Source organism: Schistosoma mansoni, chromosome 2 (genome assembly GCF_000237925.1).
Source record: "Schistosoma mansoni strain Puerto Rico chromosome 2, complete genome".
In the NCBI taxonomy this organism is placed as follows: domain Eukaryota; kingdom Metazoa; phylum Platyhelminthes; class Trematoda; order Strigeidida; family Schistosomatidae; genus Schistosoma; species Schistosoma mansoni.
Window position 1 is genome coordinate 25,763,376 of NC_031496.1, and position 14,209 is coordinate 25,777,584.

Below are 14,209 nucleotides of genomic sequence, written 5' to 3' on the forward strand. Positions count from 1 at the left end.
ACTTCATCTCGTAGTGCTAATGTAGGACGACAAATTTAGCTGACATAAATTTGTCTATATATATATATATAATTCAAAGAGTGGATTTTCACTATTTAGATCCATAATATGTGGCGAGCATATCTTATTTTAAATCAAAACATCATTGCCTTTCGATTCATTTTGTAATGGTCTTTGAAATCTTCCGACTGAAGTTTAGAACTTTAATTGATCAGTCTCTAGGTTCGAGTCCCGGAGTAAACATCAACTCTGGGACGCAGGTACATCTAGCTGACCAGGCCCGAATAGAACGAAACACGCGTCCTGAATTCCACTGTCAGAAACCATCCATCTCTGCTTACAATAATTACCTTTGGTTTTTAAAGAAAATTTGTTTCATTTTCGACATTTAGGAGTATTATTATCAGTCTTGATTTTCATTAGTTATTATAACGAATTCAAATTACAATCGTCACTGAATAATTAAAAAAAAGGTGAATAATGGAGACACAAGTTGTATGATCATTTTCGAAATTATTCTTTCCTTATTATACTTAAAATACATATGTATATGTATATTTGAAAATAATTTCCATCAATTAGAAAACCGTTTATCAAAGAAACTATTCTATTCCGGTCAGAGAGAAATCAACAAAGTGTACCACTCACAACTCTACTAAGCTGGGAATTTTAGTTTTCATATTAAGGAAAAATATTTATATGTGACTAATTTGAAATCAAACAGTTTAGGACATTTTATTGCAAGTTTAATCGATTGGTAACCATTTTATTGTTGACTTACTGCACCATAATGCATTAAAATTTACCCGACAAACCTCTGGGTATATGGATGTATTAAGTGGATAAAAATAAAGAGAATTTATCGAAAGAACGTTTTCTTTTCGATGAAATCATTTACTTAAGCTATACATTCGTATTGATATTTGTTTGATAAATATATGAGTCTAAAGGAGAATGGGAAGAGATTGTGTCATAAAGTGATCCGAGACTTGATATTACCAAAATAAGATTGCGTAATGATTGAAAACGTGATGAAGAGTGGGGGTATGAAAAACGTTTATGGGTCAGAAATATGGGAGGTAATTATTTACCTAACAGATCAGAAGAACAAAAAAAAACGTTAAGGTTATAAAAATCACTGAATAATAGTCATGAAAGACTGTTAGAGGATAATAATAACTGACAGTTTTTCATAACGATACATATATTTACAGATAAATTATACTTACCATGTACATTTTTTATAAATTGACTGACATTCTGTTTGCCTAAACTTGATTTTGCTGCATTTACATTATGAAGACTGGTTTGCAGTAAGAGAATAGCGTAAAATATTAATGATAACTGATCCGGAGAGATAGGGGGAGCTGGTAAAGACTTTAATTGATGGTCATTAGTACTGGAAAAGATATCCGACGAATTAACAGATGTTGAACACCATCGAACTGTGTGATAATATTCAGTGACACATTGTAATAATCTATCTATTTCTTGAGATTCCACCTACACAAGATTGGTAAAAGAAAACAATAGATTATTTCGGTTTCATACTTTCCTTGATGTTGTCTATGCGAAAACTCAGGTTTTTGACTAACAAAATATGATGCATTCAAACATTAAAAACATTTCGAACCGGTTAATACTTCAGTTTCTTTGAAAACAATACAAGTGAAGAGTAACAAATAGTCATCTTCAACAGTTATATATTTTCATAGTTGAAACAAAGGGTCGATATAAGCTAGACCGCCATTGAAAACCTGGATGCATTGGACGTCTGTTTCGTCCTACTACGTGACTCTTCAGCGATGCGCATCCGTGGTTCAGGGCGAGGGACTTGAACCACGGACCCTCGATCTCGCTCGTGAATGCTTGACCTCCAGATCACTGACACGGCATATAACGAAGTTAATGCCTAACTTTAATCAGTTCACGATCTTGCGCAACCGACCATGCATTGTCTGAGGTGGGTAATTGTCTCATACCCAACACAGATTGCACTCCACTGGTCACGGCTTCTCGCTTGAGCTCCAGCAGTTACATCTTGAAGCTAGTCACTGGTGAACACATGATTGTTATTAGTATGGGGGTTTGTGTGGATTGCAGTACTTTAAAAGTCATATATTTTTTAAAGTACGCGATTAAGATCCTTTTTATTATGAAGAATGAAAGCAAAAGGTTTTGGTTGACAGTAACTGTATACATAATTGGTCAACACAATCATAACGTAATAACTTTAGATACAGAAAATTCTTGAGAGTCAGTTACAGTTAGATAGTTAACTTTACAATTGGTTGATTATTGAGTAGTGATCAATGTCAAGCCTGTCTAATCCTTTAATGGTGACTAAATCCTGTCAATGAAGCTACGTGATCACAATGGTCGGATGATATGTGATATTACGAGGGTTTGAATATTACAGAGAGCATGAGTTACCAAAAGGATTCCAGGTAGGCCATATTGATAAGTGCCGACAATTATCTTTGACCATCTGACATAGTTAAATACATTGTAGTTTCAGACTTCTCATTTATAAATAAAAGACATAAACCCATAGAGAAACACTTCGTGGATGTAATAAATAGATTTCAGGCAAATTTTTTCCCCGAAAATTCCATAATGTTTTAATTAATTTTAATAACTAATTGTACTTTTTGTGAATAATTAAATAAACCATGATACTTTGGAAACTATAAATAATCAAAAGAAAAAAAGAGTTAAAATAATAATAATAATTTTTTTTTAAAGAAAAACCGAAATGAAGAAACATTAGGAAAGATTACTTCATAAAAGATCAAAAGGAATTGCGATGTAGATAAGAGTTAACATATTCAGTGACTATCATTTAATAAGATAATATAATTGCACATTATAGATAATAAAAATTAAATTTTTTTTTTAAGAAATATCATTTATTGTCCAAAAACTTAATTGCATAGCTATTAATGCCAAGTTCCACAATGTCGACTAATTATCTTGATGAAATTTGTACTACATTTAATTTAATGATACTAGCTACATTATGATAATACATATTGATATTAATAGTTTGTAAAGAGTTAGTAAGTAACAATTCATATGAAATAAAACTAAGCTGTTTTGTTAATAAAATTGCTGTTTCTGATTATAGCAAAACTCAATTATCATATTTGCAAGCACGGGTTTTGACGCAAATATGAGTACTATTACCTAAATGTAGTACCACATTGAACACGTTGAACATATTTACATTATATATATATATATATATATATATATATATAATCAATTGAGTGGAACTCTTCACTATACATCAACTTCCTTGAATATGAGAAAGTACTTTACAGTGTGGATATGAGAACTATGGGGTTCCTGAGAAAATTGTCAACATCATACGAAGTTCATACGACGGACTACACTGCAAAGTCGTGCATGATGGACAGCTGACAGACTCATCTGAAGTAAGGACTGGAGTCAGACAAGGCTGTTTACTCTCCCCCCTCCCTTTTTCTTCTCGTGATTGACTGGATTATTAAGACCTAGACATCTGAGGGAAAGTACGGAATACAATGGACAGCTCGGAATCAATTAGAAGATTTGGACTTCGCAGATGGCCTGGTCCTTCTATCTCATACACACGAACAAATGCAGATGAGGACAGCTAGTGTACCAGAAGCTTCTGCATCAGTAGGCCACGACGTACATAAGGGAAAAGAAAGATCCTCAAATACAACACAGAGAACACCAACACAATCACATTTGATGGAGAAACTCTGGAAGATATGGAGTCTTTCACGTACGTGAGCAGCATCATCGATGAACGTGGAGGATCCGACACAGACGTAAAGGCGAGGATTGGCAAAGCAACGAAAACATTTCTACAGTTCAAAAACATATGGAACTCAAAAAACTGTCAACCAATATTAAAGTCAGAATCTCCAATACGAACGTCAAGACAGCTCAACTGTACGGAGCTGAAAATCCGAGAAGTACCGCAAACATCATCAAAAGTGTTTATAAACAACTGTCTACAGAATATATCGTTTGTCCGTTGGCTGGATACCATCAGCAAAAGCTTACTGTGAGAGAACAAGCCAACTTCCAGCTGAGAAGGAAATTAGGAAAAGACGTTAGAAGTGGATAGAACACACATTGAGGAAGTCAACAAACTGCATCACAAAGTAAGCGCTAACTTGGAATCCTGAAAGGAAACGAAAAAAGAGGAAGGCCAAAGAACACATTGCGGCGAGATTTGGAAGCAAACATGAAAAGGATGAATAATAACTGGAAATGATTGTCCGGAACAGAGTCGGATTGAGAATTCTATGCTTCTCCATGAGGGGTAACAGGCGTAAGTAAGTTCTAGAGTTACTGTCGTTCTCAAGTCCAGATAAAGGATGAGGGTTGGTCATGGGGTTAGTAACCGAATCTCGTGGAAAAAAACCTTGCTAAGAAAATGTTAGCCAGGAAAAAATCCGAAAAGTTGTGAGAAATATCAGTTTTAATTATTCCTAATTTTTCACTGGCCTATTGTTGACCCTCACCTCAGTTATACATGCAAAACAATAAACAAAATGAATCAAACACAAATTATGTCCTCGATTCTTTTATTTTAACACAATTTACTGCTATCTGAATGAACTAGAATCTATTATTGCAATGAGTTGTGGAGATTGTTAAAATCCATTAGAATTATGAACCGAACTAAGTTTGATCACCATTAAAACTCCTCAGCAGTGGGCATCCACAACCAAACAAGCATTGACCAATGGAACCAATCTATGTCAGGTATGAGACAATTACTCACAAAAGACAATGGAAGATGGACGCGCTGTCGTAGACTGATTAAGATTAGACATTAACATCGTTGGATTTCAACTCAGAGATCCCGAAGTTAAGCGTTCTCACGCGAGATCAAACGTCCTGCGTTCGACTCCAGTGTGAGGGGTTGTGGGTGCTCATTGCTGAAAAGACTCATACTCGAAAGAAACGGCCGTTTAGTGCATTCAGGTTTTCAATAGTGACCAAACTTGGATCGGTTCATAATTTTAATTAAGTCTATTGATTGGTTAGCTAGCGATTTATCACCTTGTATTTATTATATAAAGAGGAAATGATATTGATAAAATCATTACAAGGTTAACGATAATCATTTTCCTGTTTACCGTTTGAATAAATTCAGTTCACCCACAATAATATCATAAACAATATGATAACTATTGAGCAAAAAAAGCTAATGAATCAAACGTAAACAATCATGAATTTAATGAGACAAGACAGTTTATTAGTAAAATTTAATAAGTTTACTGCATGGTCAACACAGCTCCTTCTACACCCACATCCACCTACATACACAGATGCAAATTTACATCTTCATTGAAAAATTGAGGATGGGATCAGTATAGAACATGAATTACCACCTAATTTTTTCATACACAATATTCTATCATCAATACTGAAAAAATCAATTGGTTGTTAACAGTAAAATGAGCAAGAACTAAATAATAACAAGAAAAAAAAACTATGTACATAATGACAGTAGGATAAGTAAGTGTTTTGGAGAAAACCTTTCAGGTTATATAGTTCTTCCTCAAAATAATAACGTGATGAACGAATTATTCCTCTTTTTTTTAAATATTCATTTGGCATATAGAAAAACTGATGTAGAGAATTAGAAGATTACTTATAAGTAGATGAAATAGATTAGAAATTAGGTCAAGAGAAAAAAGAGATTAATTCTCTTTTTTTTTTCTACATATATAATACAGTAAATTTATTTAATGAAGAAATTCTGAAAATGAAAAACTGATTGGGTGATCTATGTCATTATTTAGAATGAGAGAAACAAATAGTTTTTTTTTTAGAATAATGCATGGACGTTGAATAAGTTGGTGAGATATAAACCAGTGACTGATTTGATTGATAATTTAGCGCTTTACAATTAAACGTATACGAAATGGATTTTTATTGTTAATTTACTCATTAATGCCTAGTGTGCTCAAATGGGATATGAATGAAAGAAACTAAATCATTTGAACTTAATCATATGAGATATTTAATTAGTTCTTTATATTATCATACTAATTCAGCTGAACTGGGAATATTAAGTAACTGTTGGCTTTCAGTTAAAGGAATATCAAAACGATGGCGAATTAAAGATATTCCAATAATCTCAGATACTGAGAGAAATTGAAGGTTATCATTCATTCAAGATGATAAATTATTATTACACATAAGGAAATACGATCATTAATTTGTAATGTTGAGTTTTTCGAGCTAGATGAATTAATTGTCAAGCTATTATTGTTTTTCAGGATATCATCACTGCCTACATTACGTTGACTTCTAAAAAGTGAGTAGCAAATTATCTGCAAGATTTCACAATCAATAGTTTATTATAATCTACAGTCTAGACACCTTGAAAGTAGTGTTAAAGTCTGAGGAAAATCTCCATGTTTTAATAATACTTCAGGTTTCATCTAATTTAAATAAAATAAAGTTCGTGGAAAAATCAAATAAATGATGGTCATGTTTTATAAGTGAATTGAAATAAAGTTTAGTTGTCGACTAAAAAGCTAACCAAATCACCGCCTAATTTTACAGAATTATTTATAATATTGAAATAAGCATAATGAATTTAAGACGTAAATCGAGAGTATTCGGTATGAAGTTTTATGAAAGAGTGAAAAGGCTTATATTTAATAAATCCTACTAGTCATAAGGTTTTTAACTGTTTACATTCATCCCTTAGTTAAAGTTACACCGAACAAAGAAATGATCGGTAGCCAAACTGAAGAATTCTGACATATCCTTCATCCATTATCTAAAGAATACTTTTTCTTTAGTTAATTGAGAGTAATAATATAATCGGGGAGGTTTACTTTCAAACAATTCTTTTCATAAAGTGCATGTGATTGGTATTTAATGAAAGATTAAAAAAAAACTAAAGGCTGAATTTAATTATCTGCCAATAATCAACTTACAGGCATCCCATATCGATGAACAACCAATCGCAAAGCTTCATCTACTTCCAAACCAGAAATGTTTAGGGATTTCAGAAGAATCCTATATTCAAAATATATACAAAATAAATATTTTAAAGTAAATTTTAGTTAAGATTTTTAGTTATAAATAATGGTCTTCAGAGTTGAAGACTATGAAGACTCGACACAGGCAGAATGATTAGTAAAGCCCTACTACTAATCAAGTTATATTTTAAACTGAATCTCGGATTAAAAGAATGACCATAGTACAATAGATGTACGCTTGATAAGAGGTCACAAACGTGAGACCAAGTATCTGAAGTACTCCAAGGTCTAATTTACTGTAAATTATGGCATTTTTTTCTCATTCAAATCAGTTCAACGATGTACCTCATTATATCAGCGAAATATATAACCTCACAGTAATTACTCTTTAAGTACACATGGAAGTCACCAAATATAGTAAACAACTTGAATCACTTCTAAAATAAAGTTACACGCATTAATCAGCTATTGAAAGGTAATCAACATCATATTGTCTAATCGTTAGTATAAATTTAAGTGAAGCTATTTCAGTGACTTGATATAACATGAAATTTGGTATCAGATCTCATCATATGAATCGTATAACAATGCTGAGTGACCTGGTCAATTGATCCGTTGGCGACTTGCCTTTTAGATTTATATCGTAAATAAGGGATCGACAAGATGATAATGGTTGCTATGCCCATTTATGAAGGCTAAGCGTCAGTTCCCCAAAGTTTGTAGCTACCACCCTTAATGTTAAGTGTTAATTAAAACCACATTTAGATTGTTAATCTTCAACTGAGTGCCTTTAATTTGCAACTGCTAATAAATATGTGACTGTTATACTTTGTTAAAAGCCTAAGCAGTAGGTTTAGGACAAAGTACTAAAGTATGATAAATAACAAATGAATAAAACCAGGTCAACACACTTTATTAAATACATTTTATGGCTATCCGTCAGTCAGTCAGTCAGTCAGCTACAACGTAGGACCAGGCACATTTATACATCGGTCCAAGTTGTCATACCTTGTTAGCACAACAAGATAAACACCGAATTCATAGTAGTTAATTTAGTGGTGATAGTATGTAAAAGAAAGGTTGTATATAAGGATATAGTATAGGAAAGAAGAAAGTTATGAAGCAATTTTAATCTTAAGGTTTAAGGGAAGATAAAGAGTGTATACACCTACGCCATTGTGATCGATTCTGAGCCATGTCACCTAGAGTCTCCAACCATTGGTTACGATAGTCACGCGGACCCCAACCAGGTAGTCCGCATCTGCCAACATGGCTCAGACTAGAAGTTAGTGACTTCAAACACTGATGTCACGTTTTGGTTTGTCCGCCCCTAACTCTTTTCCAACCATCCCCTATCGTACATAGACCTACTGAAATATGTGATGTCATTCACATAATTCAACAATGATTAAAGAAAAGCGAATCAGTGGTCAGTTTTCTTAAACTAGCCTCTTTGCTGAAGTTATTACTACTCGTTCATTTCAACGAGAATTATTGATAATATTGAATAGAAGTAATATATGTATACATATTCTAGAAATATTTATAAGTATGATAAATCACATCGTATCGTGATAATATTTTTTTACTGACTTTTAAGGGAAAAAAGATAATGATCGAAAAAAAACAGGTTGGAGAAGCAAATGAGAAGATAGGTTATGAAGAAAAACAATCCGAAAACATATTTATCTATCATACTTCCATTCTTAATATCTTTATGTCTTAAAATCAGTTCGAATGAGAAGTAATCAATTCTGTTTTATTTTGGAAAAAAAGAAGCAGAAGAACACCCTATTACTAATACTACTATTAACTTTTTCCCAAATAACTTATACTTTTAATAATGAATAGGTAAAAAAAATGGAATAATTCACTTGGTTAGTCGATCGTAAGCACTGTAGAACCTGGTAGAAATATGTATTGGCTTAAGTTGCTATGTTACACATTAAAACAAGACAATAGGAAATTAATCAGGTGAATAGTAAAGGAATTGGGATAATTTAACAATAATGATGATGAGAAAGACCAAACTTTGAGAATATAGTTCAACAACAAGAAACAAAAAGGTATATATGAAAGAATATTGGAAATCAACATCTGAAAAAAATGAAGACGGAATAAACCTGTTCCACTATAACCGTTTCTAACCCATGTTGCCATCCAACGCTTCTAACTATTGACAGCGGTTATTGCCTTGACCATAACCAAGTAGTCTGCATCCATCGACATGTCTAAGGCCCACAGTAAATGAAAAACATTTATTTCTCGAAGATGTTAATTCGAAAAGTACAATTGTATGCAATGTATTATTCTTGAAAAGTAAAATAAAACAATAAAACTCAGAGTATGTTCTTTTTCTACAGTCATCGCTAAATTGTATTATCCTCACCGGGACTCTAATCTGTGGTCAGCTATTTTAAAGGATCACAGAGCTTTTAATTAAGTCAATGAGCTATTGTAGGGTTGAGCAATGTCGTGAATTAATTAAATTTCAAGATGCACATTATTAGGTACCGCCTCAGCGGCCCAAATGGTGAGCATTCACAAGCGAGATCGAATTTCCTGAGTCTGATTTCCAGATGCGAACTCGTTGATGAACACTGTTGAGCAGTCCTACACTAGGAAAAAACTCGTGTCTACTACTTTAAGGTTTTCGACGACAGTCCAGCTAAGATCAGTTTGTGATCAAAGCCATGAAAATTCTACAGTCTACACAAATCCTTTTATACTCATTATTAAATTTTGTCAATATAATCACTCGTTGCAGAACATGTAAACATATTCAACTGTCATTTTCTATATGAAATGAAAAACATGCTCACAATTCAATAATTAGTCACAGCCATCTTATGCTTTGTTAATTATTTTCTCACACACAAAATGATTAACAGAATGAAAATGTTTTATAAATGAAAGCTCAAAAATTTGGAAATTCGCGCTGTAACTACACCTAAAAATACAGGGAGTTATTATACAGATATACATATCAGCTCCTAGCATTTTTCTGTTGACTAAGCCAATACACATACACATTACATTTTATAGGAAATCAGTGTAGTTAAGTGATCAGACGTGAACTGTGAAACTAATTATACACTCTGTTGGATGTATACATCAAAGAAAAATCAATGTAAAACTAGAAATAAAATAGAGAAAATCAATCATAGAAACTGTAGACCTAAATAATCACATGTATTAACAACCAACACAAAAGAATGTTAGTTCATTTCTCACTAGTAAAATATAATTAGTATACACTATAAAACATTTCTATATTTAAACGTTGGTATACATTTGAAAAAAAAAGATTCCTCAGCATGATATATTACATTTTTTAGTCTTTGAAAGTGTATGTTTTAAAGAGTTGCTAACATATTAATGGAAAGTTAATGTAATGTATCGTTTTTAGTTAAAATAAAATAGAATATTAACTGGTTTTCAAACAAGTTGCAAATAGTGTTGATTAAATCTCAAATATAAAAGACAATGATTTTAAATTACGCAACAGATTATACTTGTTATGTTAGACTGAAGAATCAATGAATGGTAACTATGAGGACTAATTTATGGACTATTATTATAAACATATTCTTATTGTACAGTCATTACGTTACTATATATATATATATATATATATATATATATATATATATATATAGTTCCCACTTTATTATTTACAGTCTCCCTCTAGCCGACGCCACTTTTGGGCTTGCACGTGTATAATTAGAATTTTTTTAATTTCATGATCTGATATAGTTTGGTCTGCTTATATGTAAACCACATCTGTTTGGAATGTAACATTTGTTGGGGCTGATTACTGACTTCTGGACTCTCAGGCAGGTCAGAGAGAGAAGCTACAGAATCGTAAACCAGTAAAGATTTATTAGTTGGCTCAAGGTTACTAGTGCTGGTTGGACGTGTAATTGGTCAACTTTATTTATTTATTCATTGAACATATAAACGTTGGTACATGAAGGCACCATAATTCGTCATTTGATTTGTATGAAGGCTGGAATACTGCCCGGGTGCCCAAACCGAAACAAGTGGTTTTCTTAAGGGGCCACACCCCGAGCCTTTGGCCTAGAGGCTTTATTCACAAATCAGTGGAGCAACGTTAGGAGATGAAGTCCCGCGGTAGCCGGTGGTCAACAGTAGATTCATATGCCATTTGCTCCCTTAGGAGCCTGGAGCCTAAGTGTACTACTGGTTTGCAATCAAGGGTTTCCAACTCTTCTAGGTGAATCCTCCATACCCACCTACCCGGTTAAAGCATCGGACATTCACTTTTCGTCCTCTCCACCTCGTAAACAGCACCCACGCGACGAGAAGGCAATGAGTAGGACTTCCTATCAGTGGCTGTATACGCGTTGCCATATGGGAGCATTTCGAGAGGGAGAGCTGATTCGTTTTACTCCCGGCCGTACCAGGGTATTTTGGGGACAGAGATATTAATTCATATCAATCGGGATTCTGATTAGCGGTTTTGTCAAGATATTAGTCAGCCGCCAAAACATATATATATATATATATATATATATATATATATATATATATATATATATGCATATGAGTGTCGGATTTGCTGTACTAATCATACATTATTATATGAAGAATATTTGGTGTTTAATCAAGATATTAAAAATAAAAATACATATGTACATAGTGTGTTGATAATTTATGTTTACACCAAATAATAGAATAAAATTACTGCATAAAATTCGCTCCTATTAATAAAATTGTAGTTAAGAGAAACACCAGCGTTTGAAATAGTTATGCAGTATAAACTTTAACAACATAACAAATTAAATGTTTTTTAGCTAACTCTAAAGTCCCAATCAATCAGTCAGTCAGCCATATAAATAATATGGGACACGGGATAAATGTATAGTTGTTTAAGTTACCGCATCTAATATCAATACAATAAAAGAGAAAATTAACAAAATGCATAGTATGTCAATGTTGGCTAAAAAGACACTATAAGAGAAAGAATGAATTAAAAAATAAAAATATGAGATAATATCAGAACTCATAATTTAGGTGAGAGTGAGAGGTAAAGAGAGGGTGGATCGGAAAAATGATGATCATTTTACGAGGAATATCGTTTAAGGTCTCCAAGTATTGGTTACAGTTAGATTGGAAACTGTAATATGAAAATCTAAATTTCCTTATATTACATTGGTAGAAAAGATTGATATCTTTGTCTTTCAGCCCTTGACCTTCCCTCAATCTATGTGTACGCTTTCAGTTTATCTGACATTGTTTTTCATTAGTGTAAGAGGACTTAAGAGATGATTAAATATTGCAATTTAATTCACGAACTGATCCTCATTATAAAACTATTGAAAAAAAGAGGAAACATGGGACAGCTATTTGAATCTGGTATGGAACTCAGTTGTGAGCATTCAACATCAAATCACTAGCCTAGAGATTAGCTATTCGCTGAGAGATTTTAATGTCCTAGGTACTATCTCTCGTGGGGTTGTGTATGTGCACTCCGAAAGAGTCCCATACTAGAATGAAACAGCTACTCAGTGCTCCCAGCTTTTCAATGATCTGGCTTATATTAGTTCATGATGTAAACTATAACATAGATTTTCAGTCCAAACATTACTTTCAGTCTTTGGAAGATGGAGTTCACTATATAAAAACAATTATAAAGCTTATTTATTCATAGATTTTAATATACAAGTGTATCCATATATCTGGTATATTTTATATACTTTCTTTATTAAGGAAGTAACATAGACGTATTCAGTAGTTGAAATTTTTGGATTCAGAAACAAGAATTCAGTTAGTAAGATAAGTCATGATTACATTTGTGATAGAGTTCCAATTAATGAAATATTGGAAAAGAATGAATGAACAAGTGATAAGGTAATTGATAGTAACCAAACTATTGATGAGATTCATGGAAGTAAATCATAAAATCCAATTTATCGATATATCAATATTCTACCAACTTTTCTATTGTAGTTACTTTGTAAAAAATTATTTCAAACCGTGATCCGTAATCTTTGACATCAGATTTAAAAACAAAAGTAAACACGTATAATGCATACCACATTAAATACTTTACTTTATAATCAACATTTAAATAATGAATACTAATATGTTAACGTCTTTATATCATTTTGACCAATTGTGACAGTTAACAAGATAAATATTAAATATAAATGAATTTAAGAGATGGTATTTCATATGAATGTATGTTTTATATTGAAATATATTCACTGCCTGGATTATTTCCATGCAAAGCGACTAAGTGACTCAGTGGACTTTTTTGAAACAAGTTATCATAATTGATAGACAAGACGAAGAGGGAAGCAACACTTATTATTGATACCACTGAACGATAGTCACGTTATTTCATGAATCGACTAAAAGTCGGAGTTCTAACCTACTCGCCAGTAGTATACTCGATGATTCTGGATTTGACTTCATATGGATTTTTGGGAGTACACTGTTGAGTACAGTCGTGCATACAGTAGGATTTAATTTTTCCAACGGTTTTACTAGCTAATAGCAGCTCATGATAATACTTATCATCAAAGAAAAGAAAATTCACCCCAAATCATATTCTTGATGACATTAAATAAAATCTCAATTCAAAAGTTTGTTAAAAATGATTTTTAAAAAGAAGGAAGATGATTTTTAATGACCGTAATGAAACATAAAAGTAAGGAAGTTACTGAGTTCTTTGAACTAAGCACCAATCTAAAAAAACTTTTAGTATATTTAATCTATCAGAAAAGTGAGAATATTCTATCTAAACTAGCGAAGTGTCAAATACAAGATTAAGATGTTTTTGCGAGTTTTTAAAATACAACTTTCTGTTTTTTTGGGGGGGGGATAGGGAAAGGGAGAGAGGACAGGAAAAAGTAGTATTCCTAAAAGACTGTAAAACATACTGAAAAATTATGTAAGATTGAAATTCATACCAACTAAATACATTTTAAAATCTTTAGAAGGAAAAACATACAAAATACCAATAAATATGGATGACTATAGATTTTCTCCATTTAAGCTAGATGTAAGACATGAATTTTTAGTTCATAGATGTTATGTAATTATTGCTAAAGATCATTAATAAGTATTCACAAATCATAAATATCAAACAATATTTACTTAGTTAACACATTTTAAACAATTAATTGACAGTAAACATAGTGAATCTGGGTATTACTTTTGGCGGCTTAAGTCGTATT

At 32.3% G+C, this 14,209-nt stretch overlaps 1 protein-coding gene across 1 annotated transcript in view; it reads right to left on the reverse strand.

Moving 5' to 3' along the window:
* Smp_124660 (putative guanyl-nucleotide exchange factor) overlaps window positions 1-14,209 on the reverse strand; it is a gene marked incomplete at both ends in the record, with an annotated part of 45,117 nt that overhangs the window by 12,714 nt on the left and 18,194 nt on the right. Inside the window, 2 exons of the mRNA XM_018796211.1 lie at window positions 1,230-1,503; window positions 6,960-7,041. Of these exons, the coding sequence (XP_018650446.1) occupies window positions 1,230-1,503; window positions 6,960-7,041 (356 nt within the window). The remainder of the gene's footprint in view (window positions 1-1,229; window positions 1,504-6,959; window positions 7,042-14,209) is intronic.